This window comes from Conger conger, chromosome 10 (assembly GCF_963514075.1).
Source record: "Conger conger chromosome 10, fConCon1.1, whole genome shotgun sequence".
In the NCBI taxonomy this organism is placed as follows: domain Eukaryota; kingdom Metazoa; phylum Chordata; class Actinopteri; order Anguilliformes; family Congridae; genus Conger; species Conger conger.
In genome coordinates this window covers 46,192,584-46,218,432 of record NC_083769.1, presented here as the reverse complement: position 1 = coordinate 46,218,432, position 25,849 = coordinate 46,192,584, and the positions used below count along the sequence as shown (strand labels likewise).

Genomic DNA, 25,849 nt, shown 5'->3' with positions numbered 1-25,849 from the left:
GCTGACAGCTGCCAGGTGCCAGGTGCTGGGTCGGTCTTCAGGCCACCTGCTGCTGCAGCTGTTGCAGTTTGTCCTGCAGCTCCTGCGCGCAGCCGGCCAGGTTCATGCCGTGCAGGGCGTCGTAGACGGCCCCCAGCGTGACGCCGCCCTGCCGGCTCCAGAGCCTCAGCATCTGGTACTGCTGCTCCAGGTAGCAGGGCCCGGCCTCCATCTCCACCCGCTCCATCTGCCCGTCCGGCACCGAGAGCTGCCGCAGGAACTCCTTCCAGCGCCGGGCCGGCACCTCGCGGATGATGGCGTACAGCACCGGCGCCGACCAGCGGTCCGTCGGCCCGGGCGGGTCCACTCTGAGCACTGCGCGGGAGACACAGAGAAAAACCGCTGACTTTTTCGCCCCGGCCACCGTTTTTGAAAAAAATAATAATAATAAAAAAAAAAAAAAAGGTCAGCTAAATCGGGGAGACGCACGTTTACATGACATCGCATTACATTAATGGCGTTTGGCAGACGCTCTTATCCAGAGCGACGTACAGTTCAATTACATTACATTACATTACGTTATCGGCGTTTGGCAGACGCTCTTATCCAGAGCGACGTACAGTTGATTATAGACTAAGCAGGAGGCAAGGGTTAAGGGGCTAGCTCAAGGGCTACACCGGGGATCGAACCACAGACCTTGCGGGTCCCAGGCATGGACCTTAAACACTACGCTACAGGCCGCCCCACGCGTTCAGAAAGATTGGCTAAATCAAGGAGACGCATTCAGAAAGATCCCTGAATCAAAGAGACACATTCAGAAAGATCCCTAAATCAACTCGACGATTATAACCCCGACAGGCCTGGACCTGAAAGCCCCGGGGACTATATCAGGAAGCAGTGTCACTGAGTTAGAGGAATAAGTTCACAGAGTAAGACCCTAACCCTTCCAAAACAACTGTTCTGGTTTTTACTCTGAATTTATACAGCTAACTCAGTAACTCTGCCTTGATATACCCTCCTGCTCTCCTTCTCTTGCTCACCGTTATGTAGGCCAAATAAACACAGGTGACATTGATGGGAATTCACACATGAGGTCACTTGGGCTTTGTATGAAGACACCTGGTTTTATTATTTTTGTTTACTAGTGGTGTCTGCTGAACTGAAAATTGGTGGGGCACGACACTTCATAATTGATCTCCAGCGCCACCAATTTTCAGCTCACCAAACACCACTGTTGTTTACCATACAAAAGTGAGTAGAAGACATGTCTGGTATATGGATTAATCTCATTCAGTCATTTTATTTTGGGAATTCGTGGAGGCGCAGCTAAAAACGGCACACACACCGCTGCTAAATAATTAAATTTCTGCTCACAGCCAATTTTCACAATGTAGCCAAGTTACATTCAACAACGCTGCTCTGTCCGTCCGTGACTGCATTCTCGCAAGTGACCAGCAGGAGGCGACATGGGGGAGAGGAGCACACCACAATGTGAATGTCACGATTAGGCGGAATTTGCCTGTGGCCAAGAGGACAGTGTGTGAGGCGGTGCCGCCATTTTGGTGAGGGCAAAACCACATTTTTAAACATGCACAAAAGTCACAGGCCTTTCTGGCCCTTCCCCTCAGCCCAAGTGGGTGATATGATAATATGAATTATCATATTTTTATTTATTTTTTTATCACGGAAGAACAGTAATTTTTCTGAGGGTTTTTGTTTGTGATTTTGTGTCCAAATGTCACATTGATAACGCTGGAATTGCCCTACTTCTGACAGAGAGGGCAGGTTGCCCTTTTGTCAGCTTTTGAAAAGTTTTTTTGCCTGTAGTTTTTATTTTTCGTTCATGTGTATGTTTAGTGTGTCATTCTGTGTTAGTTTTGCCAAAATGGCAATTTTCAAATGGCATTATTGAGCATGAGCTACAGTATTGTATTATTATAAAAAGCTACCACCCATAACATAAGTCCCTCTGCTAAGTCCCTCTGGAATTATTATTATGCTGATAATTGTGTCGTGGAACTTTCGTTTAAACTTATAATTGATCTTCACCTGTTTTCATTAATTTCTCTTGATTAACAAGTGTGCCAATGATACGACTAATCAATTGGCAAATAACACACAGCTTCTCCATATCATGATTAAATAATAAATTCAGTGAATCAGTTTTATCTGCTAAGTAACCTACATAATAAAAGCTGGCGCACGTTCAATCGGAAAAACGGTTTATGTTGTACAATTCGCTTCCTCCCAAAAATGTGCGACGTTTTGCAGCATGATTTGAGGTATGTTTACTCCCGTTTTGGTGGGTGTGTTGGGGGTGTGGCCCAAATCAATAACGTAGACGTAGGCCTTTGCTTTAAAATCTGGAGAAGGTCTTCTATGACGTCATGGGAGCAAACCTTACTACCTCAGTCAGTCCGCCCACCGCCTGCATCAGGATGTTCGACGCGCTACTGTTTCTGTTGAATTAAACGTTTTGTCGTGGCTGAACGTGGCCGTGCGCTTCGTAAGATCGTTAACAATCTACACATTTCAGATCTTTTCCAATCAATTCTCATCGTGTGAAGTGTGAAAATTCTACATGTGTACGCAAATAATGTTGATAAAATGTGCCCAATTTTGTAATACAAAACAAAATAAAGGCCAGTACTGCCTAACTGGAGAGCTGGCTATGTCTGTCTATGAGTATTTTGGGAATTAATTATTGTATTGATACTCAAAGAAAATTTAAATTGTATTTATCATTTGAAGAAACTGCATTCAAATACTGATTGATTAGACAGATCGTTGTCATGCTTGCTATTGTAAAGTAAAGAAAACCGGTTGAGATGAATGATTAGTTCACAGTAACATTTTGTACCCCACCAATTTTCAGTTCAACAGTCACTGCTAATGTCTTGGGATGGATTTGGAAGAAGTGGTTAAACTTCAATGTCCCTTGCCATCTGTTTAATTCCAAAATCACAGTCCAGGTTTAATTCATTGGCATGAACTAATGTAGTAATCTGTAAAATAGGTAGATAACATTAAGGTTTTATTGTCACTTCTGTTACTGACAGCTTTTGTCCTGCCATCTCAAACCCACAGCAAGATTTTTTTATGTCAAGCAAACAGACACGGCATCTTTCCTATTTGTTATATTTCCTGTCTGTGTCTAACATCTATACTCGTGATTTCTTTCATCTCTCTGTGTAATCTGAGGCCATATCTCTGGCACATTCTCATTTCCGTGAACTGAGGGTCCACTTCTGTCTTATCTGTCTACACTTATGAGAGGTCTTCATGTGAACTCCTGTATTCCTACCAAAAACACCTTTTAAAAGGGAGGAAATTAAAGTCTGGTGAGAGATTAAAAGAATCAGTAACACTTTACAATAAGGTTCCATGATTTGGCAATGACTAATGTAGTTGTTAACTAACTACTACTGAAAAGTCTGTACAGCACTGTTAATGTCATTAATTCATGTTAACAACTACATTATTCATTGCCAAATCATATTGGAATCGAAAACGTCAGTTAACGTATTTCTTAATGTTAACTAATTGTAAGTTCACCCTATGGTTTGCTAATCTATAAATATCATGTAACAAATACGTCAGTTAGTTAGTTAGTTAGTTAGTTGTTAAAAAATGCATTAAGTAATTTAAAGTTAATTTGATGCTTAATTAATATATTCGTCCATCATTAATTAATGTTAACAACTACATTAGTTATTGCCAATTTATATTGGAATGGATAAAGTCAGTTACCATATTTGGTTAATGCCATTCATTAAACTTATTGTAAAGTGTGACCCCCTTCATTTACTCATTTTCTTTTTTCTACAACCGTCACTGCTTTGCAAGGCTTCTGGCCCTTGGGATGACAGCCATGGGATGGAAAGGGGGAAGTAAATCAATAGAATTATGCTCAGGGCACTCAAAAGGTCAGAGGTAGGGCTGTTCTGCTCCTGCCTACAATTTCACATTTAACACGGGCGCTGGAAGCCGGAAACTGTGGGAGAGGAGTGGCTGCCTGTTGTTTAATATCAGATTTTACAGTTCCTCTGTAGCGTTTCGTATCCCGCCCCCTCACACACCCATTCGTGTGACTGACAGGCGAAGCGATAAGAGGAAAAGCAGAAACCAGATCTGAAATTCTGCTAACGCCTGGGAGTTTTTTTGTGACTTCGCGACAACTCACCCAAAACACCAACACACAAACCTCACGGCTTCTTAGTCACATGTACTCCCCAGGGAGATCGGTTTGATAGCAGCACACCGTCAGAGACCACAGTGAGAAAGCTTTATGCATTTGTTCTTCAAATGCACTTACAGTGCAGTCTGTATGTATTTATGTCTGTATGTATTTGGACAGACAATTTCTGTTCTTTTGGCTCTGTAGTCCAGCCGATTGGATTTGAAATTATGGAGTAGCAATTAAACATTGACATGACCGTTGATAATCCTGCTTATTAGTAATTCATCATCAACAATATCTCAACGAGACTCTCACAGAGTTTTGGCACTGTCTTCATTAATATAACATGCATATTTTCTGGGTCAGAATCTAGCATATGTATATTATTAATCAGGATATCTGGGCGAATCTGTGGATCTCTGGTCATTATGTATATCAGTGTACATTTAAATTCTTTGTAAAAAAAAAAAAAAAACAATGTTAAATTGCCCAATGTAAAATAATCACATATTGAAATCTGAAAGTCAGTTCCCAAAATCAGTGTCCAGCAAGCACAAAGAGGAGGAAAGTGTAAAAGGGAGAAATGTTACTTTTGGGGTCTGTGTCCTTTAGCAGGGAGGTGGCTGAGCTGCACACGCCTGTGTTCACCAACATTTCGGTGGTGGTATCTTGGGTTTGGTACATCTTTGGCGTCCGCAGTGAAGGTCTCACCACCTGTGAAGCAAAATGTCTTATGAGTCAAAGCACAAACCACAGAAAGCCCTTCATAAAATACAGGCCGTTCGAACAAATGCAGAAATACGGCATAGAGAAAATGCTTAAGCAGACTTTCAATGTATGAAGATATATGTAGCATTTATCATGAAAATGTGAAATTATTGACAAAATGATAATAGAGCATACACACCAGTGTAAGGGGCTCCTTGTGGGTCTCGCAGTAGAGATCTGTTGCTATAAAACACAGACGTAGATATCTGTAACTCTTTACAGATTAGGACTTCAGTTAGGACATTACAGTGGTATTTAGTAATGATGATGGCTTTTCAGCTACATGATACGCCACTAAGATTTAGCATCGGTAGGGCTTGTAAACCATGCAAAATTCTTAAGTTACAATGGTGCAATGATCTCATGTCTCTCCCATTCCACATATAACCATGCAGAGACAACTACAACTACAACACTACCGTGCAAACTTGTGACCCTTTCTGAAGGTACCCTCCACACAGTTCACTCATTGGAGTGGTTCACCTCTCACAGTAAACCTGTCGCCCCAGGTAACCTGTGCAGTGCTGCAGGTGCGTGATATGCAGCCAGGGAGTTTATGGTGCAGTTTCCTTGGGAACCAGGGAGAAATGAGTAGCAGTGCCTAGTCAATAGCATAAAGGCTAAGGTGTTTGACAGGGACCTGGAAGCTTGATGGCTCAAGCCCCAGTGTAGCCACAGTAAGATCAGTTCTGCTGTTGGGCCCTTGAGCAAGGCCCTGAACCCCACATTGCTCCAGGGGGAATTGGTCCCTTGCTGGTCAAAACAGCAGCTCATAATGTAACTGAAATATTTACCGGATAAGGTAGGATTTCCCTTGCCTTGTGGAACATCTCTGACCAAATTAAAATGGTGGGACCTCTTGGGGGCTTCCGCCTGGTTCCATCGTCGGATTGCCCACTCGAAGCACGTGCAGACGTTGAGAAAGCAGCAGAGTAGGATGATCAACATCAGTAACACCACCATGCAGACGGTGAACACCAGTAGATGGGAGTCTACAGAGGAAGGACCACAAAACACCCACTCGCATCAGGTAATTTTCTTAATTGACAATGTGTGTTAACATAAGGACAATCACGTGATTACAAATAACCTTTTAGTGACAATCCTTATTACTATTAGACCACTTTCTGAATTAAGTGCTAACTATGAGTCGTTCTCTGTCTCTCTCCAGCAGACAGACAGCCTTTGACCTTAATGACCTTGCTTCTCAGCTAGCACATTCTGGTCTTACAGCAAGGTCAACAGGGGGTATTCAGAAGACAAAATACTGATAAATGTTCGTGGTCAGCTTCATTACATTACATTACATTAATGGCATTTGGCAGATGCTCTTATCCAGAGCGACGTACAGTTGATTAGACTAAGCAGGAGACAATCCTCCCCTGGAGCAATGCAGGGTTAAGGGCCTTGCCCAAGGGCCCAACGGCTGTGCGGATCTTATTGTGGCTGGAACCACTGACCTTGCGTGTCCCAGTCATTTACCTTAACCACTACGCTACAGGCCGCCCTGTCGCTTCATGTCTTTTTGTTTTGGTAAAGCACCCCCTTCTGGAAAAGTGTGTATAAGAGTCTTACTGTGTCTGATGCAAGTCAGAAAGCCGGTAAGCTTTCTCACTTTCTGTAATTTCTTTGCAAATAAATACGAAAGTTAAACTGAAGAATAGCTATTGTTGTTTTTTACTGGATCTGTTTCATCAGACGATGCTCACCTGTGAAATGTTACAAAGGGCATTTTCCCCTAACACCAACCTACTCCCATAGTCCAGATCAGTGGTGTCCAACCCCTGGTTCCGGAGTGTGACAGGGTCTGCTGGTTTTCGTTGTTACTCTGTGCTTAATGAATCAATTAGAGCCGTTGATTACACAGTCAACTCACCTCCCCTGCGTACCTGGGTCTCAACGGGGTGCTCCTTTTAAGGTGAAAACTAAACCCAGCAGAACCAGTAACTCTCCAGGACCCGGGTTGGAGACCACTGGTCCAGATGCTAGTGCTTAACATTTCTGTAAGATGTTGCAGTTGGGTCTTACACTGATATTAGTTGTTAGTATCATCTAAAATAAGTAAGTAAAATAGTTCATTAATATCGTAAAGCAAAGTCAATAATCTAACTTTTCGATCACCTCTGAAGAATGGCAACGGTTGACATTTGGGTAATGAATTTGCACACATAAAAGAAAGTTTTTTTTCTGATACCTCTAGATTGGTAACATCAAAGCTAGATTGTAAATGTCAAGATTAGCAATTTCTTATCTTATGAAACCTTCTCTGGGGGTTTGATACATCTGAAACCAGGCCCTGTCAGAACAGGATATTTGTTCAAATTGAGTCAGCACTTACCAATGAAATTTATACACTTTTACACACAAGCATATTATCCTCCAATATCTGTGTTATTCTGGAAAACTGAATGTTTTTTGCACGTGCCAACATAGTTACTAAGAGGCGGCACTTCAATAATCCCTTGTTGCGTATGTTATGTCTTGAGATCTGCTGTGGAAGAATTATGAAACAAGTATTTTATGGAATGTCAAAAAAAATTTTGAATAGTCGGATGGAAAGACAGGAGCAGGGATACTTACACACAGAAGAACACTTTGTGCGTGTGTCATACATGTACGAGTTGGCCTTATATTACATTATTATTATTGGCATTTGGCAGACATTCTTATCCAGAGCGACGTTGATTAGACCAAGCAGTAGACAATCCTCCCCTGGAGCAATGCAGGGTTAAGGGCCTTGCTCAAGGGCCCAACGGCTGTGCAGATCTTATTGTGGCTACACCGGGATTAGGACCACCGACCTTGCGTGTCCCAGTCATTTACCTTAACCACTACGCTACAGGCCGCCCCTACATTTATACTCCACTACATTGAAAAAAAACCACTAAACATGAGGTTAAAATGCACACTGTCAGCTTTAATTTGACAGTATTTACATCCCTATGAGGTTATCCCTGTAGGAGGTAGGCCCAGAGCTAAGTAGTAGGACAATTGGCTGGCCAACTGTGCATCTTTATATCATTACCTCATGCATAAGAAAGCTAACAAATGGCCTAGAGTTGATGTTGTCAAATTTGCCTTTGGAGTCAGTTGCTGTTGTGTCTCAACATGAGGACCAAACAAGTGCTAATGCCAGTGAAGCAGGCCACCATGAGGCTGAGAAATCAGAATAAATTGATCAGGGACATAATGAAGACATTGGGTGTGTCAAAATTCAGCCAGAATGCACTGGTGAGCTCAGCAATGGCAAAGAACCCCGTAGCTCGCAGAAGACCACCATAGTGGAAGAATACTGTCAATTGTGAAGAAAAAGCACTTTTCAACTGACACACATGTCAAGAATACTCTCCAGGATGTGGGCATAGACGTGTCAGCAGACCATAAAGAGAAGACCAGCATGAACTCAGTGGTTTCACCACAGGGCGCAAGTCACTGCAGAACTGTTAATCTGTACCGAAGTGATGGAAAGAAAAGAAAGGCAAAGAAAGAAAGGAACTGTGCAAAGTGCAAAGAAAGAAAGGAACTGCTCATGGTCCAATGCACCGTCATCTGTGAAACATGGCGGATTTAGTGCTATGGCTTGAGCATGTATGGCTGCCACTGGACCTGTCCTTATTGATGGTGTGACAGCTGATGAGAGCAGCAGGATGAATTCTTTAGTTGACCAATCGGATATGCCTTGCGGAAGGACAATGACCCCAAATATACTGCAACCAAGTCTCATTGGCTTCTTCTTTCATTTAAAATAGTACGTTAAAAGTACATAATAGACCAAGACAAAAATAAAGAGTTGTGTATTTGTGTACATAAATGGCCTGCATTTAAATAGCGCCTTTATCCAAAGTACTGTACAATTGATGCTTCTCATGTACACACACACACACACACACACACACACACACTCTGACTGTGGCTGCCATGCTAGGCAGCTCATCAGGAGCATTTGGGGGTTAGGTGTCTTGCTCAGGGACATTTCGACACACCCAGGGCGGGATCGAACCGGCAACCCTCCGACTGCCATACGACTGCTCTTAGCTCCTGAGCTTAATGTACAGTAACATTCTCAATTGTAGTCCAGTACCTTTGATAGGATGTTTATTGCTTGAAGTGGGCTGAGGGGCTGTAGGGTGATGAACTGGCTCACTTTTGATTGATGATCTGACTGCTGTCAACAGTGTCAGGGTGAATTGTGAAGTGTACAAAATTATATCATCTCCTCAGATCCAATCAAATGCCTCAAAACTCAGTGGATTGTGCTTAACCTTGTAGCAGACACACTACCAAGGCGACCAAGGAGATTTTCGGGGGCCAGAAAGTGGAATGTTCTTGACGGGCCAAGTCAATAGCCTGTCCCGAATCCAATTTAACATTCATTTTTACTTGCTGAAGACGAGACTGGAGGCGAAATGCCCCTGAGTCAAACAGAAACTGAACATGTCTGCAGTACAAAGCCTGAGGGAGCATCACCAAGGAAGTGCATTACAGTAGATGCCTTAATGCAATGTTCTTATTTGTAATACAGTACCTAGGATAGGAGGTTTAGTGGTTGAAGGGAACTGAGAGGTCGTTGTTGAGTGATGTTGACAGCCTGGTTTCTTAAAGTCATTCCTAGAAAGGTAAAAAAAAATAAAAAATTTAAATGGCAAAAGACTCACATTCAATAATTATTGTAATGAAGTGGCATTACACATATATAGGATACAGCATATACATGAAGCAGGCTTGAGTAATGAAAATAAATAACTCAATTAAAGGACTGATGTATTTCAAATTGAGGTTATTGATCTATTTTGACTTTGTTGCCAAGTTTAGAGCATTTCACTGTTACAAACATTCTGGCGTTCTGAACGATCGCCAAACGGTCAAAGTTGAGCATCTTCTGAGCACCCCGAATGCCTTAATAACAAGCTCACTATTGTCATTCAAGCTTTCTCTTTTATTCAAACAAGTTTAAACATTTTAAAATGGTACATTGAATGGTGTGGCTCTTGGAATGCCAGGAAATGTTGCAAGTCGTGCTCTCTTACTGTGTGCAGGGCTGGCATGTCTGCTCGTCATCTTCGTAAAAGTTGGAATGACAGGGCCCACACTGTGTGTCGTTTATCGCCGAGCCTGAATGTAGATGTAGACAGATGTAGGGAAAGAGATTGAAGGGAGGAGAACGTTGTGACATAGCAGGGATGTGGCACTTGAGTGGCTGGGGTGTCTGCAGGTTTAACTCCAGTCCTGGAGGGCCGCAGTGTCTGCAAGTTTAACTCCAGTCCTGGAGGGCCACAGTATCTGCAGGTTTAACTCCAGTCCTGGAGGGCCGCAGTGTCTGCAGGTTTATCTCCAGTCCTGGAGGGGCACAGTGTCTGCAGGTTTAACTCCAGTCCTGGAGGGCCGCAGTGTCTGCAGGTTTAACTCCAGTCCTGGAGGGCCGCAGTGTCTGCAGGTTTAACTCCAGTCCTGGAGGGCCGCAGTGTCAGCAGGTTTAACTCCAGTCCTGGAGGGCCGCAGTGTCTGCAGGTTTAATTCCAGTCCTGGAGGGCCGCAGTGTCTGCAGGTTTAATTCCAGTCCTGGAGGGCTGCAGTGTCTGCAGGTTTAACTCCAGTCCTGGAGGGCCGCAGTGTCTGCAGGTTTAACTCCAGTCCTGGAGGGCCGCAGTGTCTGCAGGTTTAACTCCAGTCCTGGAGGGCCGCAGTGTCTGCAGGTTTAACTCCAGTCCTGGAGGGCCGCAGTGTCTGCAGGTTTAACTCCAGTCCTGGAGGGCCTCAGTGTCTCAGTTTTTGTGGTTTCCATTCAATCAGCAGCCAGTTAAGAGCATTGAGAGCATTGTACGTGCATTATTTTGCCAATTGCCAACTTACATGTATACCTGGTGCAGAAACACTTTTAAAACCAGCAGATACTATGGCTCCCAGAACTGGAGTCTACCACCCATGTCACAAAGTATAGCATTTCTGCAGAGAGATGCCAATGTGAACTGAAGCTACTTTAAACCTTTGACATCCCGATTTGCCCTCTTTACAAACCTAATGTAGAAATGAGAATGGTCTTATTTTATCCGTCAATGTACACAATCTCATACCGTATTCAATGAACAAACATACTGTATTCACTTTTTCCCTGACAAATTTAGAAAACAACAGTTTTAGCGATCACTTAACTCGCTTAAAATGCTTTTAAACGATGGTGAAAGTTAAGGGCCTGTAGCGTAGTGGTTAAGGTAAATGACAGGGACATGCAAGGTCGGTGGTTCTAATCCCGGTGTAGCCACAATAAGATCCGCACAGCCGTTGGGCCCTTGAGCGAGGCCCTTAACCCTGCATTGCTCCAGGGGAGGATTGTCTCCTGCTTAGTCTAATCAACTGTATGTCGCTCTGGATAAGAGCGTTGATTCGGTCTCGGTCTCGGTCTCAGTCTCACAGTCACAGGTGTAGCACTCACAGGCTGCGTGCACGCTGCGGTCCCTGCACTTGCACTTGCGGCACGCAAAGTTCTGCAGGCTGGAGTCGGACACGTAGTACCCCTTCCTGCAGCCGCACTGAGTCTGACGGTCGTGTCTGCACGGAGCCACCTGTATCACAGAGCCTACGGAACAGCAGAAGTACACATCTCAGAACTGTACGTCCGCCTCAGGGTATGTTATCTGCCCACCGCACATCCGCACAGACAAACCTTTACATGAAATCTCCTCAGCCCTCACATCTTACACCCTCTTTCATTCCGTTCAATCCCATCATTTTTTCTGGGTCTCTTCTTTCTATGAACCAATCTTTGGGGGAAAAAAAATATGTATACTCCTTGTGGAAGAACCAATGCACTTGTAAATCGCTTTGGATTAAAAGCGTCTGCCAAATGACAAAAATGTAAAATGTAATGTAAAAAATCTGACGAGGGGCGACTTTATGTCAATTGTGAAACTAGTAGCTGGAAAGTTGGCCCCTTGGTGGGCAGGCCTGTAGCGTAGGGTGGCCTGTAGCGTAGTGGTTAAGGTAAATGACTGGGACATGCAAGGTTGGTGGTTCTAATCCTGGTGTAGCCACAATAAGATCCCCACAGCCGTTGGGCCCTTGAGCAAGGCCCTTAACCCTGCATTGCTCCAGGGGAAGATTGTCTCCTTCTAATCAACAGTACGTCGCTCTGGATAAGAGCGTCTGCCAAATGCCAATAATGTAATGCAGGCACCAGCAAACTTACTTTCTTCATCACAAGAGTAACATGCTCGACATTCCCTCAGCGAGTTGTTCTTGTCAGTGTAGGATCCATCGGGACAGCGTAAACACTGACATCCTTTCTCGCACTCAGTCGCCTTATTTGAATGGTACCCTGTGGGAGAAGGCAGAGGATACGATGCACAAGCAAATACATGACAGGCAATTTCTGTTGTTTTTTTTCTGTTCCTCCATTTTGGATTGCTGGGATTGCATTGCTGCCAGTCAACATAACATAATATGACACAATGACGAGAACAGGCCGTTCAGCCCAGCGATGCTTGCCTTTTCCTACCACTAAAGGGTACCTACTACTTCATCTTTTCCTAAAAACCGAGTATCTAGTACCATATCAAGCCTGTTCTTGAAAGTCCCAGTGTCTCTGCCTCCACTACATATCCTGGCAAGCTATTCCACACAGTGACCACTCTGTGTGAAAAAAACATTTCCTAATGTCTGTAATGCTTCCTAGTAGTACATGTCCTCATGGGTCCCCCAAATCACTGTCTGTCCTGACCCGTTCAAAATTCAACTCTGGACCATGGGGTAATAGCAATAACACTCTAGAAGATCCCAGGACTATGCTGAGCTGTGAATCGACAACCTTTAGCGTGACCTATCGCACAAGCCCTGGAGATTATATTCATAAGCTCTCTGTTCCCGAGTTGAGAGTGTAAAGGACAGCCGGAACGTCGCAAGATAAATCAGGAGAATGTAGCGACGGTGGTAGGTCAGGATTTCAGTTTATTACTCACCAAAAAGAATTGCCTAAAGTTAACGAAGATATCTGCTAAGAATTCAAATTAAGTTAAAAGAAGGTTCCAGAACCATAAATTTAAAAAGCTGGGCTCTGGAGCCATTCATTAAAAGAGGTTCCATCCATCCATCCATTATCTTAACCCGCTTATCCTGAACAGGGTCGCAGGGGGGCTGGAGCCTATCCCAGCATACATTGGGCGAAAGGAGGAATACACCCTGGACAGGTCGCCAGTCCATCGCAGGGCACACACACCATTCACTCACACACTCATACCCACAGGAAATTTAGACTCTCCAATCAGCCTAACCTGCATTTCTTTGGACTGTGGGAGGAAACCGGAGTACCCGGAGGAAACCCACACAAATACAGGGAGAACATGCAAACTTCACACAGAGAGGCCCCGGCCGACCGGGATTCGAACCCAGGACCTCCTTGCTGTGAGGCGGCAGGGCTACCCACTGCACCATCCGTAACATAATAACACTGGGGGTGCAAAAGTCCAGAAAGCTCACTTGAAAGTTTAAAGTGTGCTTGACAACACCCACTTGAACTCCCACAAGCCCTGTTGTTCTGTGGCTCATGTCAACTGAATGCACCTTCTCACCTGGAGGACACTTCAGGCAGAACTTATTTGGGTCGGCTTCCAGGTCCTCCGCCTTGCAGACAGGTGCCTCCGGGGCTGATCTTCTGCCCCTGTTCTCCCCAACCCATCTGGGGTATCTTCTCACGATCTCTAACGAAGGGGGTGTGGTGTCAAGGGGGACACTGCCGAGAGAAACCGCTACCATCGGCATAATCTGTAAGAAAGGTAGATAACATTAAGGTTTTATCGTCACTTCTGTTCCTGGCAGGTTTTGTCCTGCAGTCTCAGTGAAATTCACCTGAAAGCAAACAGACACCTTAGCCAGTGCATCTTTCCTATTTGTTATCTTTCCTGTCTGTGTCTAACGTCTGATTTCTGTTCACCTCTTTGTGTGACCACATCTCTGGCACATTTCCGTGAACTGCCAAATGCCAGTAATGTAATGTAATGAGTTTATTACTCAAATAAGATTTCTTAAAAGTTAATGAAACTAACCGCTAAGAATGAAAATTGAGCTAAAATAAGGTTCCAGAACCAATACAGTTTTCCCCTAGAAAATAAAACGTGTCTAAAATGACAATTATCATTAACAATTAACATTGAGGAAATTTTGACTTTTAATAAAATAATATATTTTAGCAATGTACTGTACATACTGTATGTATTTCCATAAGGATATTATGGGCACTTGATACACCCTGATACACAATATTCCCCTTGATAAACTAAACAGCCCACATTGTTCAACTGAACAGAGTGACCTCTCCACAAAGATACAGAAGGTGAATCTAGCCTGCATGCATGGCAGCCAATGAGTAATACGCATGTGGATTGCCAATGTTACTTCTGTGGTACTGGTAGTGGTCTCTAGCAAGATCACATCAAATCACAATTGAATCACACCAAAAGGAGTTCTCATTTCAATTTTCGCAGTTTGTTTATTTCCCAGTCACCAAGCAGAAAAACTTTGCTTTTTTTCCACGTAGCCAAGGTAACACCTCAAATTGGAGCAGACACTCATACGTTTGCAGGTCGTGCTGACATTTGCGCTGACTCCTCTGTTGTCCTCCTCGTTTTGAGAGTTTTGATGGTGATGCTGATAATGACTGCAACTTCATAGCACTTTTCAACTTTTGAAGTGCTTTATGTCAAAGGGAGAAACTATGACGTGCAAGTCACCCACGCCAACACATGAGCACATGATGTCCCACTGCATGCTTAAGCTACTGACTTTTTTTGAGGTTACAAGCTACAAAGTGCATTCATACAAAGTAAGAGACCAGAAGGCCAGTCAAGAATCTGGTCCAGTGGTCCTCACTCTTGGTCCTGGAGAGCCACATGGTGTGTTGGCTTTTATTGTTAATTTATCAATTAAAGGGACAATTGGTAAGATTTTTGTGTTAAAACGCATTGTTACCAGACCATTGTAAATCCCTTCCTGTGATTGAAAAAGGAGTTTAAACATATACAGTTGATGGCCCTACACTCTGTACTATAACATTGTATTACTGTATAACAATTCAAGCTCATCAGTTGAAAATTGGTTTTAATTGCCACAGCCAATGGCATTTCAACATCAGCGCGTTTACAGAGAAGGGGGAGGGATAAACAGTGTTGTGGTTTGAAGGTATTTGTTGCTGCTATTCCTCTCATGAACAAAATTACCTATTGTACCTTTAAAGCACTTAATTACACTCACATTAAGGCAAAAACACAGAACCCAGCACACCCTGCAGCTCTCCAGGACCAGGAGTGAGGACCACTGATCTGGTCATCGGTACCAAAGGGAGACTTAGGCAGTGATGAGGCCTGGCAGAACCACACTATGGAAGGCCAGCTGCATGCCACTGTTGCGGACTTCGAGCCATTTCTCAGGCAGGCTCTGCCATCTCTGCGACAAGACAGTGACAAGAGCGTCACTTTCACACTCTGCTTAGTGCTACAGCGCAGTCCGATTGTGACGTGCTCACGGCCCGGCGAGGGAGGCCTCTAGCGTAGTGGTTAAGGTACGCAACTGGGGACCCACAAGGTCGGTGGTTCGATCCCCGGTTAGGCTGCTAAGGGGACTGCCCCACCTTACATACAATCCTTGATCACTCCCTACTCCCCAGCTAGACCACTCCGGTCTGCCAGCTCTGGTCGCCTTACGGTTCCCTCTCTACGTGCACCTGGCGGTCGAGCTGCACGTTCACGCCTTTTTTCCGTTCTGGTTCCTCAGTGGTGGAATGACTTGCCTACCACTGTCAGAACAGCAGAATCCCTCCCCCTATTTTGACGCAGACTCAAAACCCACCTTTTCAAACTCTACCTTAGTCCTCCCTCCTGATTTCCCCTGCCCCTCCTTTCTGATATCCCTATCCTTGTCTAATCCCCCCCCCCCAAAAAAAAAAAAGAAAAAAGAAAAATGCACTTATGATGACAACTATGTTTAGAACAGCATTTCATGTGTATTTTGCTAGTTCTGGATGTGATGCTTTGACTTATGGTAGAACCTATGCACTTGTAAATCGCTTTGGATTAAAAGCGTCTGCCAAATGACTAAAATGTAAATGTAAAAAATGGTGTAGCCACAATAAGATCCGCACCGCCGTTGGGCCCTTGAGCAAGGCCCTTAACCCTGCATTGCTCCAGGACGTTTGTCTCCTGCTTTGTCGAATCAACTGTACATCGCTCTGGATAAGAGCATCAACCAAATGCCATTAATGTAATGGAGCAAATGAGGGATGAGCTTAAATATTTGTCAGCGTGTAATCGGTTTGATGATTTATAGCCTACCGTTGCAAATTCCGCTAATCTGTTAAAGACTATTACAAGTCCTATGTGTCTCATTTAAGGGAGAAAATAGTTTTCATGGACTAAGACTTAAAGCATAGCATAGCTTAACTGAAAAGTACAAAATTAAAATTAAAATTAAAATAGTAAATTAAAAAAATAAACCAATTCCGTCTGCCCATTTGAAGCTCTACAGTGGAAAAGGGAAATGACAGAAATGACAAGTAGGCAGGACAGCTCAGCAGTCACAGGTAGTTTCCAAAGAAGTGACCCACTAAAGTAACTAACAGGATTTATCAGCAGTGACTCACCACACGGGAGGCCCCATCAGGGGTGCTACTAAACAGTGAAATAAATTAGAAGTGCATTTCCGGGTTAAATGCAGTAGCAAATAGCCTTAATAACCTATTGATGTTCCGCGAAAGCTGTCCGCCTCCTCTCTCAGACGATACAAATGGGTCTGTATTTTTTCAATAATGTTAAGTCTTAAAACACAATGAAAATGTTGCATGTATTAAAATGAAAACATAAAAAATAAACAATAGGCTGCCATCTTTATGTATTATTCAATCATTATAATACGATATAAAATAAAATAAACACAAAATTATCGTTCAAAGTTTTTACCTTGCGACAACCTCACACCTTTCTTAATAAAACACTGGCTATATCCGCAACAGAAGCACCCAGCTCAAACACTTTTCAAGTTTCAGATACTGAAATATTGTCTTAGCTATAATATTCAAATATTATACATTTTGACTGTTCGGTTTCAAACGCTAAACCACTTGTAGCTTGTAGCACGTTAAATCAGCTGTCACTGAAGGTAGGCTATAGTCGACCGGCGCAACAGCCCGCCCATATGCCAAATCGGATATCACAGCAAAATATCCCGTTTCAATTCAACGCTAACAGTTCAAATCAAATCAGTATCAGAATCAAATAGGGCCGTATGTAGCCTACACTGTAAGTACTGTAGTCGATTTAACAATAAACATTTTACTGTGCTCTAAACACGACGTAACACGGGCCAATAACTTTTTTTTAAATCTGGGATTTACTGCCTATGTGCTTTTGTTTTGCTTAACCGCTTGTCAGCAACCACGTCGGTATACAAGCACCTGTGCAAAACTAGGTCACATGTGTTACCATTCCGTGCTTTTTATCGCGCTGTCCGCGGCCAAATTTCCCGCAAATGTAGCTTCCGTTTATCCCAAACTTTAAACTGAAAAGTGATTCATTTTAAACGCATCAACTCACAGTAGCTATCTGTACATGTATTTTCATATGAACGGATTACAGTACAATTAAGATCAAATAGGCAAACAAAGGAATGCAGTTTAATGATTGTAACAGATGCAAATAATTCTCCAGTGATTAAAGTGTAGTTTAAAGTGAAACAAAGGACTTTTCCCTAAATAATACTAATAATACCAATAATTATTATTATTATTATAATTATAATAATAATAATAATAGTAGTAGTAGTAGTAGTAGTAGTAGTAGTAGTATAAAATATTAACAATAGGCTACGTACCCACAAGAATATCCATCTTGAGAACTTCATTTTGAATTATATTACTACATGCAATATTTTGAACAACCGATAACCAAATGGCTAATAAATAAATAATACTACAAACGTACACTGTTATAAATAAATGTTAAAAGTGATGCCGTGCTACTCTGTAATCCCCTTGTTCAGTCCATGACATGTCAGTCAACGTCAACATTATGTGGTCGTATGAGGCGCGTCTGTGACAGCCACGCGATAAATAACAGAGTAGAGATTAGGGGAAGTAGACCTACGTTTAGAGAAAAGAAAAAAAAAGAGAGAGAAGATTTTTTTTTTATAGAAAGTGCTTTTATCTTTGAGGAACTGGGTTGAACTTACTCCGGTCGAGGTATCGCATCATAACCACTGTACTGGTTTCCATGACTGGTTTACTTTCTGCCCAAACGTACGGGGATGAGCTGAACAAAGGCGAATGGTTTGGTAAAAGGGCACGATAAAGTGTGTAGGTTTACTCACGTCAGATTTTTTGGGATGTTGTCTGAATGATGTCACCTTTTAAGACCATTGATGTCTGCTAGGGAATGTGGTGTAATGGTATTGGTGTAAAGGTTTTGCAGGTTTGATTTTCACATAGGACGCTGCTCTTGTACCCCTTGAATTGCATTTAGTATGTATCCAGCTGTATTTTGTATACTATGTAAAAATGCAAATGTCGTGTATGAGAGTGTGGTGAAGCAGAGTTTTAGTGGTTCGTTAATTATTATTGCTAGTATTGCAAAGGTTGGCCTTTGAAGGACTGAGGTTAAATTACTTATTTTTCAGTGCTTTGAGTCCGCCCTAAGGAGCTCTAAAGGAGCTATTTTAAAAAGCTTTAAAGTTATTTCATAATGGATCCCTTAAATCTGCTAACACAATACATGTTTGGCTTGCAATTTGTTTAGTCTTTGGTCTGTGTTCGATCTGCACTTCATTGTTCGTCGCTCTGGATAAGAACGTTTGCTAAATGCCTTGTAATGTAATGTAATGTAATGTAATTCATTCTTAATTGTCTTCCAAATTACTACCTAGGTGGCCATATGTTGACACCTCCACCAATTATTGGGCTGATTGGTTTACATCAGTCTAATTTCATCAGTTCATTTTTTGACCTCTCTGTAACCGTTTGCAATATTGCACAATGTGAACATGGAAGTGTTATACTCCATACGGCGGAAAAACGTTCATGGACCTCTGACGACATCTCAGTAAAACTCCCGTCAGTTCGTGGAAATCGTCCGCCTGAAGCCCAAGCTCTCGTGCTCCAGGGTACTTTGTAAAGGCAAATTGCTAACAAAAATATTCAAGTAGGGTGCCCTCTAGTGGATAAAAAGCGTGTTTCCTTGGATGAGCAAACTGAATAATTAACACGATGAGAAATAAAACGGATGTGAGTTGATGTGTTTTCATGAATATTGGACTTGAATTAGCACTGGTCCAAAAAATACTTTTTATGGCATTTTTCTTTGTCTTCCCGTTTTTAATTTGTAACTGTAGTCCCTTGAACGGTGGTCAAAGTTTTGATAAAGGTATGAGTAACATGTTTGCTTTCTGCACACCACCACCTCGGACATAGGCTAGTATTCTCTCTCTAACAACTCTTGCCTAATTGTCGATGGTTTGATGGTTTGTCAGCATCATTTAGAAATTGCACTCCCTCCCATTAATGCAATGTCCTCATTTTGGAGTGCAGATAATAATAACAATTAATAATAGTAACAATCCAGGGGACAATGCCCCCTGAAGCAATATCTGGCTAACTGCCTTGCCCAAGGGCTCAACAGCTACGCTGGGGCTTGAACCACAAACCTTCCGGGTCCCAGTCTTGTACCTTAGTCACATGGCTATAGGCTGCCCCTGTAGTGGGACACTAGTGCATCCACTGAAATGCATGAAGCCAGCTGTAGGTTCTTGTTCCCTTGGCTGTTCATTAGCTTGGCTGTGCAAGTGTTACAACAGAGGAGGAGCTTATGCATTCAATCAACCAGAGGTGCTGCTATCGGGAATCTGTTTATTTAGCAAAATCAAGCCCATGATAATAATTTGTGCCTTCTGCTGGAGGAGGTTATGGACCTTGCTCAGGGGCCCAACTGTAATGTTTGTTATTTTGTATTTTGGTAAATGTATTACTTTTCTGTTTTTCTGTTTGCATTCATAGTTCATTGCACTCGTTTTCCCGTGATGTCGGTGTCTCTATGTAGTTCTGAGCCCGAGTCACTTCCCTGTCCGCGTGAATCACTATTCAGATGTTTTCTGAATTTTCCTGTTTCCTACTATCCCTTCTCAGTCTCGCTTTTCTTACTTCCTGCTTTTTCTCCATTCATGTTTGTAGATAGCACTAATATACTAATCCTGACTAATATAGATTTTGTACAGTAATAATTATATTAACACACTAATTTGTCTGTCCAACTAACAGTCACTAGTTTTGGGTAATTATAGTTTAATCACGTGATTAAACTAACAGATTAACCTTATCCCTATTTATACACTGCTCTGAAGCTCCTCCTCCCTGTTCTGTCTCTAAATTGCCCGCCTTAATTCAGCGAAGCGTTCGCACCTGCTCTCCACTATCACTACGTTCCTTAACTCTGTGCAATTGTCTACTCCCTAATCTGGAAGCCGTTTGTATTTCATGTGTATCTTTGTGAATGCAGTCCGCGTCTTTGTGCATCCCTTGTTATTGTATGATTGCCCTTCCATGTGTCTCACCTGATGTCTATTTGTTATATCACCCTCACTCCCATGCCCCGCCTAGTTTGTCTTATCCATCCATCCATCCATTATCTTAACCCGCTTATCCTGAATAAGGTCGCAGAGGGGCTGGAGCCTATCCCAGCATACATTGGGCGAAAGGCAGGAATACATCCTGGACAGGTCACCAGTCCATCTCAGTAGTTTGTCTTATCCCTCTGTGTACTTAAACACAGTTTGAGCGTTCACCAGTGTCAGAACGTTGATCGTTATTTCAGTGCTGAGTCTTTGTAAGCCTGTCATTTAGGGGCGACATGGCTCTGGCAGTAAGAGCAATCGTCTGGCAGTCGGAGGGTTGCCGGTTTGATCCCCTGCCTGGGCTGTGTTGAAGTGTCCCTGAGTAAGACACCTAACCCCCAAATGCTCCTGACAAGCTGGTCGGTGCCTTGCATGGCAGCTAATCGCTGTCGGTGTGTGAGTGTGTGTATGAATGGATGAATAAGAAGCATCAATTGTACAGCGCTTTGGATAAAGGCGCTATATAAATGCCAACCATTTACCATTTATGAGATTCCTGAGACACCCCTTTACCTGATTTCCAGTTTGCCTTGCACCCTCTTTTGTTTGTCGTGATTTTTGGTTTTTGATCTCTGCTTTGTTTTTCGACAATTCTCTCGTCTAACCCCTTGTACCTTTGATTGCCCGCTCTTTTGGATTTTTGACCTTGGCACTGTGTTTCTGAATACCTGGCTTTTTGACATCGGACTGAAATAAACATTTTTGGAATTACCTGGTCTGCGTTTGGGTTTCTGGCACCGTACGGAACACCAACAGCTTGTGGCTACAATGGGGATTGAACCACCAACCTTGCGGGACCCAGTCATGTAGCCTAGCTTAACCATTACACGACCGGCTGTCCCACTTTGAGACAAATAGTGCTGTACTGGGATCCAGTGCATCAGTTGTATGCATCTGTGATGCCCAAACTCCCCATGTATTATGAGAATACAACAGACCGTTTTAGATGTCAGCAATGATGTCCATGGTATCATGTCTGAAGCGTGAAGTTGGACGTTGATCATGATGATGTCATTTGTTCAAATACATGCTCTTCTGTTTGTGTTCAGAAAGTTCAGTGACATACATCTCCTTGCATACATTATTTAGCATTAGAGTATTTAATTGACTATACAACCAGTGGCTAACCAGCAGGTGTCAGCCCTATCATGATGACCGGGGGAAGCCTGTGGATGATCTGTCATCCCTTGAAAGCGAAAGAGATTGTGTTGTCATGGAAACCAGAGGCCATGCAATTGATACTTAGTCAACGAATTTCAGTGTGGAGGATGTCATTAAAACCAACCCTTTCTTTTTTCTTTTTTTTTTGAAAAACAGCGTTTCTAATGAATGTTTCAGTTTAAGATTGAGTTTGATTGTGTTTAAGATTGTTTGAAATTGCTGTTTCATTGTGATTATTAATTACAAAATGAATTATTAATCACACGATGCATGCTACACGCCCATAGACATCCTTAGAGTACAGATACAGTTACGGATAATAGATGGAGAATAATATCACGATAAACGACCAATATGCAGACTAATTTAAACTTTTGGTTGTTTTCAAATAGCAACATAACCATCGACAAAAACTAGCTATCAAATACATTTCTTTGAAACCCAGTAAATTCTAATGAAAAACATGCCGGTGTTTACCGTACACATAGCCAACGGTAAGGTTAGCGCAGTAGCTCATTGTTATCGCCTATTTTTGGTTAGCTTGTAAGCTAACCTATAAATTCGATTGATGAAGAGATATTGGTCGCGCACGTGCAGTTATGACACTTCATATTTTTCAATAGGTTGAATAAAAAAATAAAAACAGCCTCGCATAATATCAACGCAAGCAATAACAAATTACGCAGTGTGTTTGTGCAGACGTCACGTTCAATTTTCAATTTCAGCAGAAGGCACAAATTATTATCATGGGCTTGATTTTGCTAAATAAACAGATTCCCGATAGCAGCACCCCAACTGTAATGTTTGTTATTTTGTATTTTGGTAAATGTATTACTTTTCTGTTTTTCTGTTTGCATTCATAGTTCATTGCACTCGTTTTCCCGTGATGTCGGTGTCTCTATGTAGTTCTGAGCCCGAGTCACTTCCCTGTCCGCGTGAATCACTATTCAGATGTTTTCTGAATTTTCCTGTTTCCTACTATCCCTTCTCAGTCTCGCTTTTCTTACTTCCTGCTTTTTCTCCATTCTTGTTTGTAGATAGCACTAATATACTAATCCTGACTAATATAGATTTTGTACAGTAATAATTATATTAACACACTAATTTGTCTGTCCAACTAACAGTCACTAGTTTTGGGTAATTATAGTTTAATCACGTGATTAAACTAACAGATTAACCTTATCCCTATTTATACACTGCTCTGAAGCTCCTCCTCCCTGTTCTGTCTCTAAATTGCCCGCCTTAATTCAGCGAAGCGTTCGCACCTGCTCTCCACTATCACTACGTTCCTTAACTCTGTGCAATTGTCTACTCCCTAATCTGGAAGCCGTTTGTATTTCATGTGTATCTTTGTGAATGCAGTCCGCGTCTTTGTGCATCCCTTGTTATTGTATGATTGCCCTTCCATGTGTCTCACCTGATGTCTATTTGTTATATCACCCTCACTCCCATGCCCCGCCTAGTTTGTCTTATCCATCCATCCATCCATTATCTTAACCCGCTTATCCTGAATAAGGTCGCAGAGGGGCTGGAGCCTATCCCAGCATACATTGGGCGAAAGGCAGGAATACATCCTGGACAGGTCACCAGTCCATCTCAGTAGTTTGTCTTATCCCTCTGTGTACTTAAACACAGTTTGAGCGTTCACCAGTGTCAGAACGTTGATCGTTATTTCAGTGCTGAGTCTTTGTAAGCCTGTCATTTAGGGGCGACATGGCTCTGGCAGTAAGAGCAGTCGTCTGGCAGTCGGAGGGTTGCCGGTTTGATCCCCTGCCTGGGCTGTGTTGAAGTGTCCCTGAGTAAGACACCTAACCCCTAAATGCTCCTGACAAGCTGGTCGGTGCCTTGCATGGCAGCTAATCGCTGTCGGTGTGTGAGTGTGTGTATGAATGGATGAATAAGAAGCATCAATTGTACAGCGCTTTGGATAAAGGCGCTATATAAATGCCAACCATTTACCATTTATGAGATTCCTGAGACACCCCTTTACCTGATTTCCAGTTTGCCTTGCACCCTCTTTTGTTTGTCGTGATTTTTGGTTTTTGATCTCTGCTTTGTTTTTCGACAATTCTCTCGTCTAACCCCTTGTACCTTTGATTGCCCGCTCTTTTGGATTTTTGACCTTGGCACTGTGTTTCTGAATACCTGGCTTTTTGACATCGGACTGAAATAAACATTTTTGGAATTACCTGGTCTGCGTTTGGGTTTCTGGCACCGTACGGAACACCAACAGCTTGTGGCTACAATGGGGATTGAACCACCAACCTTGCGGGACCCAGTCATGTAGCCTAGCTTAACCATTACACGACCGGCTGTCCCACTTTGAGACAAATAGTGCTGTACTGGGATCCAGTGCATCAGTTGTATGCATCTGTGATGCCCAAACTCCCCATGTATTATGAGAATACAACAGACCGTTTTAGATGTCAGCAATGATGTCCATGGTATCATGTCTGAAGCGTGAAGTTGGACGTTGATCATGATGATGTCATTTGTTCAAATACATGCTCTTCTGTTTGTGTTCAGAAAGTTCAGTGACATACATCTCCTTGCATACATTATTTAGCATTAGAGTATTTAATTGACTATACAACCAGTGGCTAACCAGCAGGTGTCAGCCCTATCATGATGACCGGGGGAAGCCTGTGGATGATCTGTCATCCCTTGAAAGCGAAAGAGATTGTGTTGTCATGGAAACCAGAGGCCATGCAATTGATACTTAGTCAACGAATTTCAGTGTGGAGGATGTCATTAAAACCAACCCTTTCTTTTTTCTTTTTTTTTTTGAAAAACAGCGTTTCTAATGAATGTTTCAGTTTAAGATTGAGTTTGATTGTGTTTAAGATTGTTTGAAATTGCTGTTTCATTGTGATTATTAATTACAAAATGAATTATTAATCACACGATGCATGCTACACGCCCATAGACATCCTTAGAGTACAGATACAGTTACGGATAATAGATGGAGAATAATATCACGATAAACGACCAATATGCAGACTAATTTAAACTTTTGGTTGTTTTCAAATAGCAACATAACCATCGACAAAAACTAGCTATCAAATACATTTCTTTGAAACCCAGTAAATTCTAATGAAAAACATGCCGGTGTTTACCGTACACATAGCCAACGGTAAGGTTAGCGCAGTAGCTCATTGTTATCGCCTATTTTTGGTTAGCTTGTAAGCTAACCTATAAATTCGATTGATGAAGAGATATTGGTCGCGCACGTGCAGTTATGACACTTCATATTTTTCAATAGGTTGAATAAAAAAATAAAAACAGCCTCGCATAATATCAACGCAAGCAATAACAAATTACGCAGTGTGTTTGTGCAGACGTCACGTTCAATTTCCCTGCATCGCATCAGCTGTTTATTTCGGATCTGCAAAGCATCAAATCCCAATAACTGAACAATGAGGAAGTCCGTGGTGTCCCATTACATTTACAGGGGGACAGCCTCCTTTCGAGAATTAAATGATTGAAGTCACTTCATGATCAGGGCATTAATAAACCACTCACGTAATATGAATACAACGTAGGCTAATACTCCGTAAAAAGCTACAATGGTCTGCAATAACAGCAACACTTATTTGTTGGTTCCAAATGTCAATATGTAGGCTACGCGAACCCCACGATAGACGCTTGTGAATGATTGGTTTGTTCCACCGCTGTTGTGTTCCTTCCTGGTTAGACGGGCACTACTTGCGTCGGGGATGTAGCCAGCTTCAAGCTTGGAACTGTTGGTCCTGAGAGGAGGAGGCAGCACCGGAGTTGACTGCAACGAATTGTCGGACGAGATGTGGGCTAGTCTACTCCTCTCAGGAAACCGGTGTCGATAAGAAAACCAAACAGAACTGCTGCAAACAGCCGGAAAAAAGGGAGATTCGAGGGAGCGAACAGGACAAAAGTGAAACCCTATAGTTACATTGCAAGGTAAGCGCTGTTGAATTGGTCATTAAGTCGATAATCGTTAGCTGGCTAGCTTGGTAGCGAGCAAACAAGGTGATCTACTAACAACGGCAGGACGCAAACTAAGCAATCATTGTGTTACTCCTTTATATGAGTGACTGACGTGTGACTATGGGGCATTTGGAGAACCTTGTTGCTGTCACTTTTTTGTAT

At 42.6% G+C, this 25,849-nt stretch overlaps 3 protein-coding genes across 3 annotated transcripts in view; 1 reads left to right on the top strand and 2 right to left on the bottom strand.

The window, feature by feature from the left end:
• Nucleotides 1-23: 23 nt before the first annotated feature.
• On the bottom strand, nucleotides 24-9,529 carry si:ch211-112c15.8 (uncharacterized). The gene is made up of 5 exons (XM_061259250.1): nucleotides 9,453-9,529; nucleotides 5,722-5,919; nucleotides 5,067-5,110; nucleotides 4,750-4,873; nucleotides 24-354 (listed from the first exon to the last, which is right to left on the bottom strand). Exons 2-5 carry the CDS (start codon nucleotides 5,888-5,890, stop codon nucleotides 38-40), a joined length of 654 nt encoding a protein of 217 aa, XP_061115234.1. The 5' UTR covers nucleotides 5,891-5,919; nucleotides 9,453-9,529; the 3' UTR covers nucleotides 24-37.
• Nucleotides 9,530-9,950: 421 nt separating this feature from the next.
• Nucleotides 9,951-17,995, bottom strand: LOC133139575 (tumor necrosis factor receptor superfamily member 1A-like). The gene is made up of 5 exons (XM_061259148.1): nucleotides 17,777-17,995; nucleotides 13,489-13,681; nucleotides 12,111-12,239; nucleotides 11,358-11,501; nucleotides 9,951-10,039 (listed from the first exon to the last, which is right to left on the bottom strand). The coding sequence occupies exons 1-5, from the start codon at nucleotides 17,804-17,806 to the stop codon at nucleotides 9,951-9,953; spliced, it is 585 nt and encodes a 194-aa protein (XP_061115132.1). The 5' UTR covers nucleotides 17,807-17,995.
• A 7,305-nt stretch (nucleotides 17,996-25,300) lies between these two features.
• Nucleotides 25,301-25,849, top strand: part of LOC133139050 (E3 ubiquitin-protein ligase TRIM62-like) — a 44,572-nt gene continuing 44,023 nt past the window's right edge. The window contains exon 1 of the mRNA XM_061258318.1: nucleotides 25,301-25,660. The gene's annotated coding sequence lies outside the window, so the exon portion shown is untranslated. The remainder of the gene's footprint in view (nucleotides 25,661-25,849) is intronic.

Coding starts and splice junctions, on each gene's coding strand:
- si:ch211-112c15.8 (XM_061259250.1), bottom strand. CDS start 5,890: ATGGTGGTGTTACTGATGTTGATCATCCTACTCTGCTGCTTTCTCAAC. Junction 5,111..5,721: donor GGGAAATCCTACCTTATCCG/GTAAATATTTCA, acceptor TGTGTTTTATAG/CAACAGATCTCTACTGCGAG. Junction 355..4,749: donor AAAGGACACAGACCCCAAAA/GTAACATTTCTC, acceptor TCTCCCGCGCAG/TGCTCAGAGTGGACCCGCCC.
- LOC133139575 (XM_061259148.1), bottom strand. CDS start 17,806: ATGAAGTTCTCAAGATGGATATTCTTGTGG. Junction 11,502..12,110: donor TTACTCTTGTGATGAAGAAA/GTAAGTTTGCTG, acceptor GCTGTTCCGTAG/GCTCTGTGATACAGGTGGCT. Junction 10,040..11,357: donor CCGCAGCGTGCACGCAGCCT/GTGAGTGCTACA, acceptor ATCTACATTCAG/GCTCGGCGATAAACGACACA.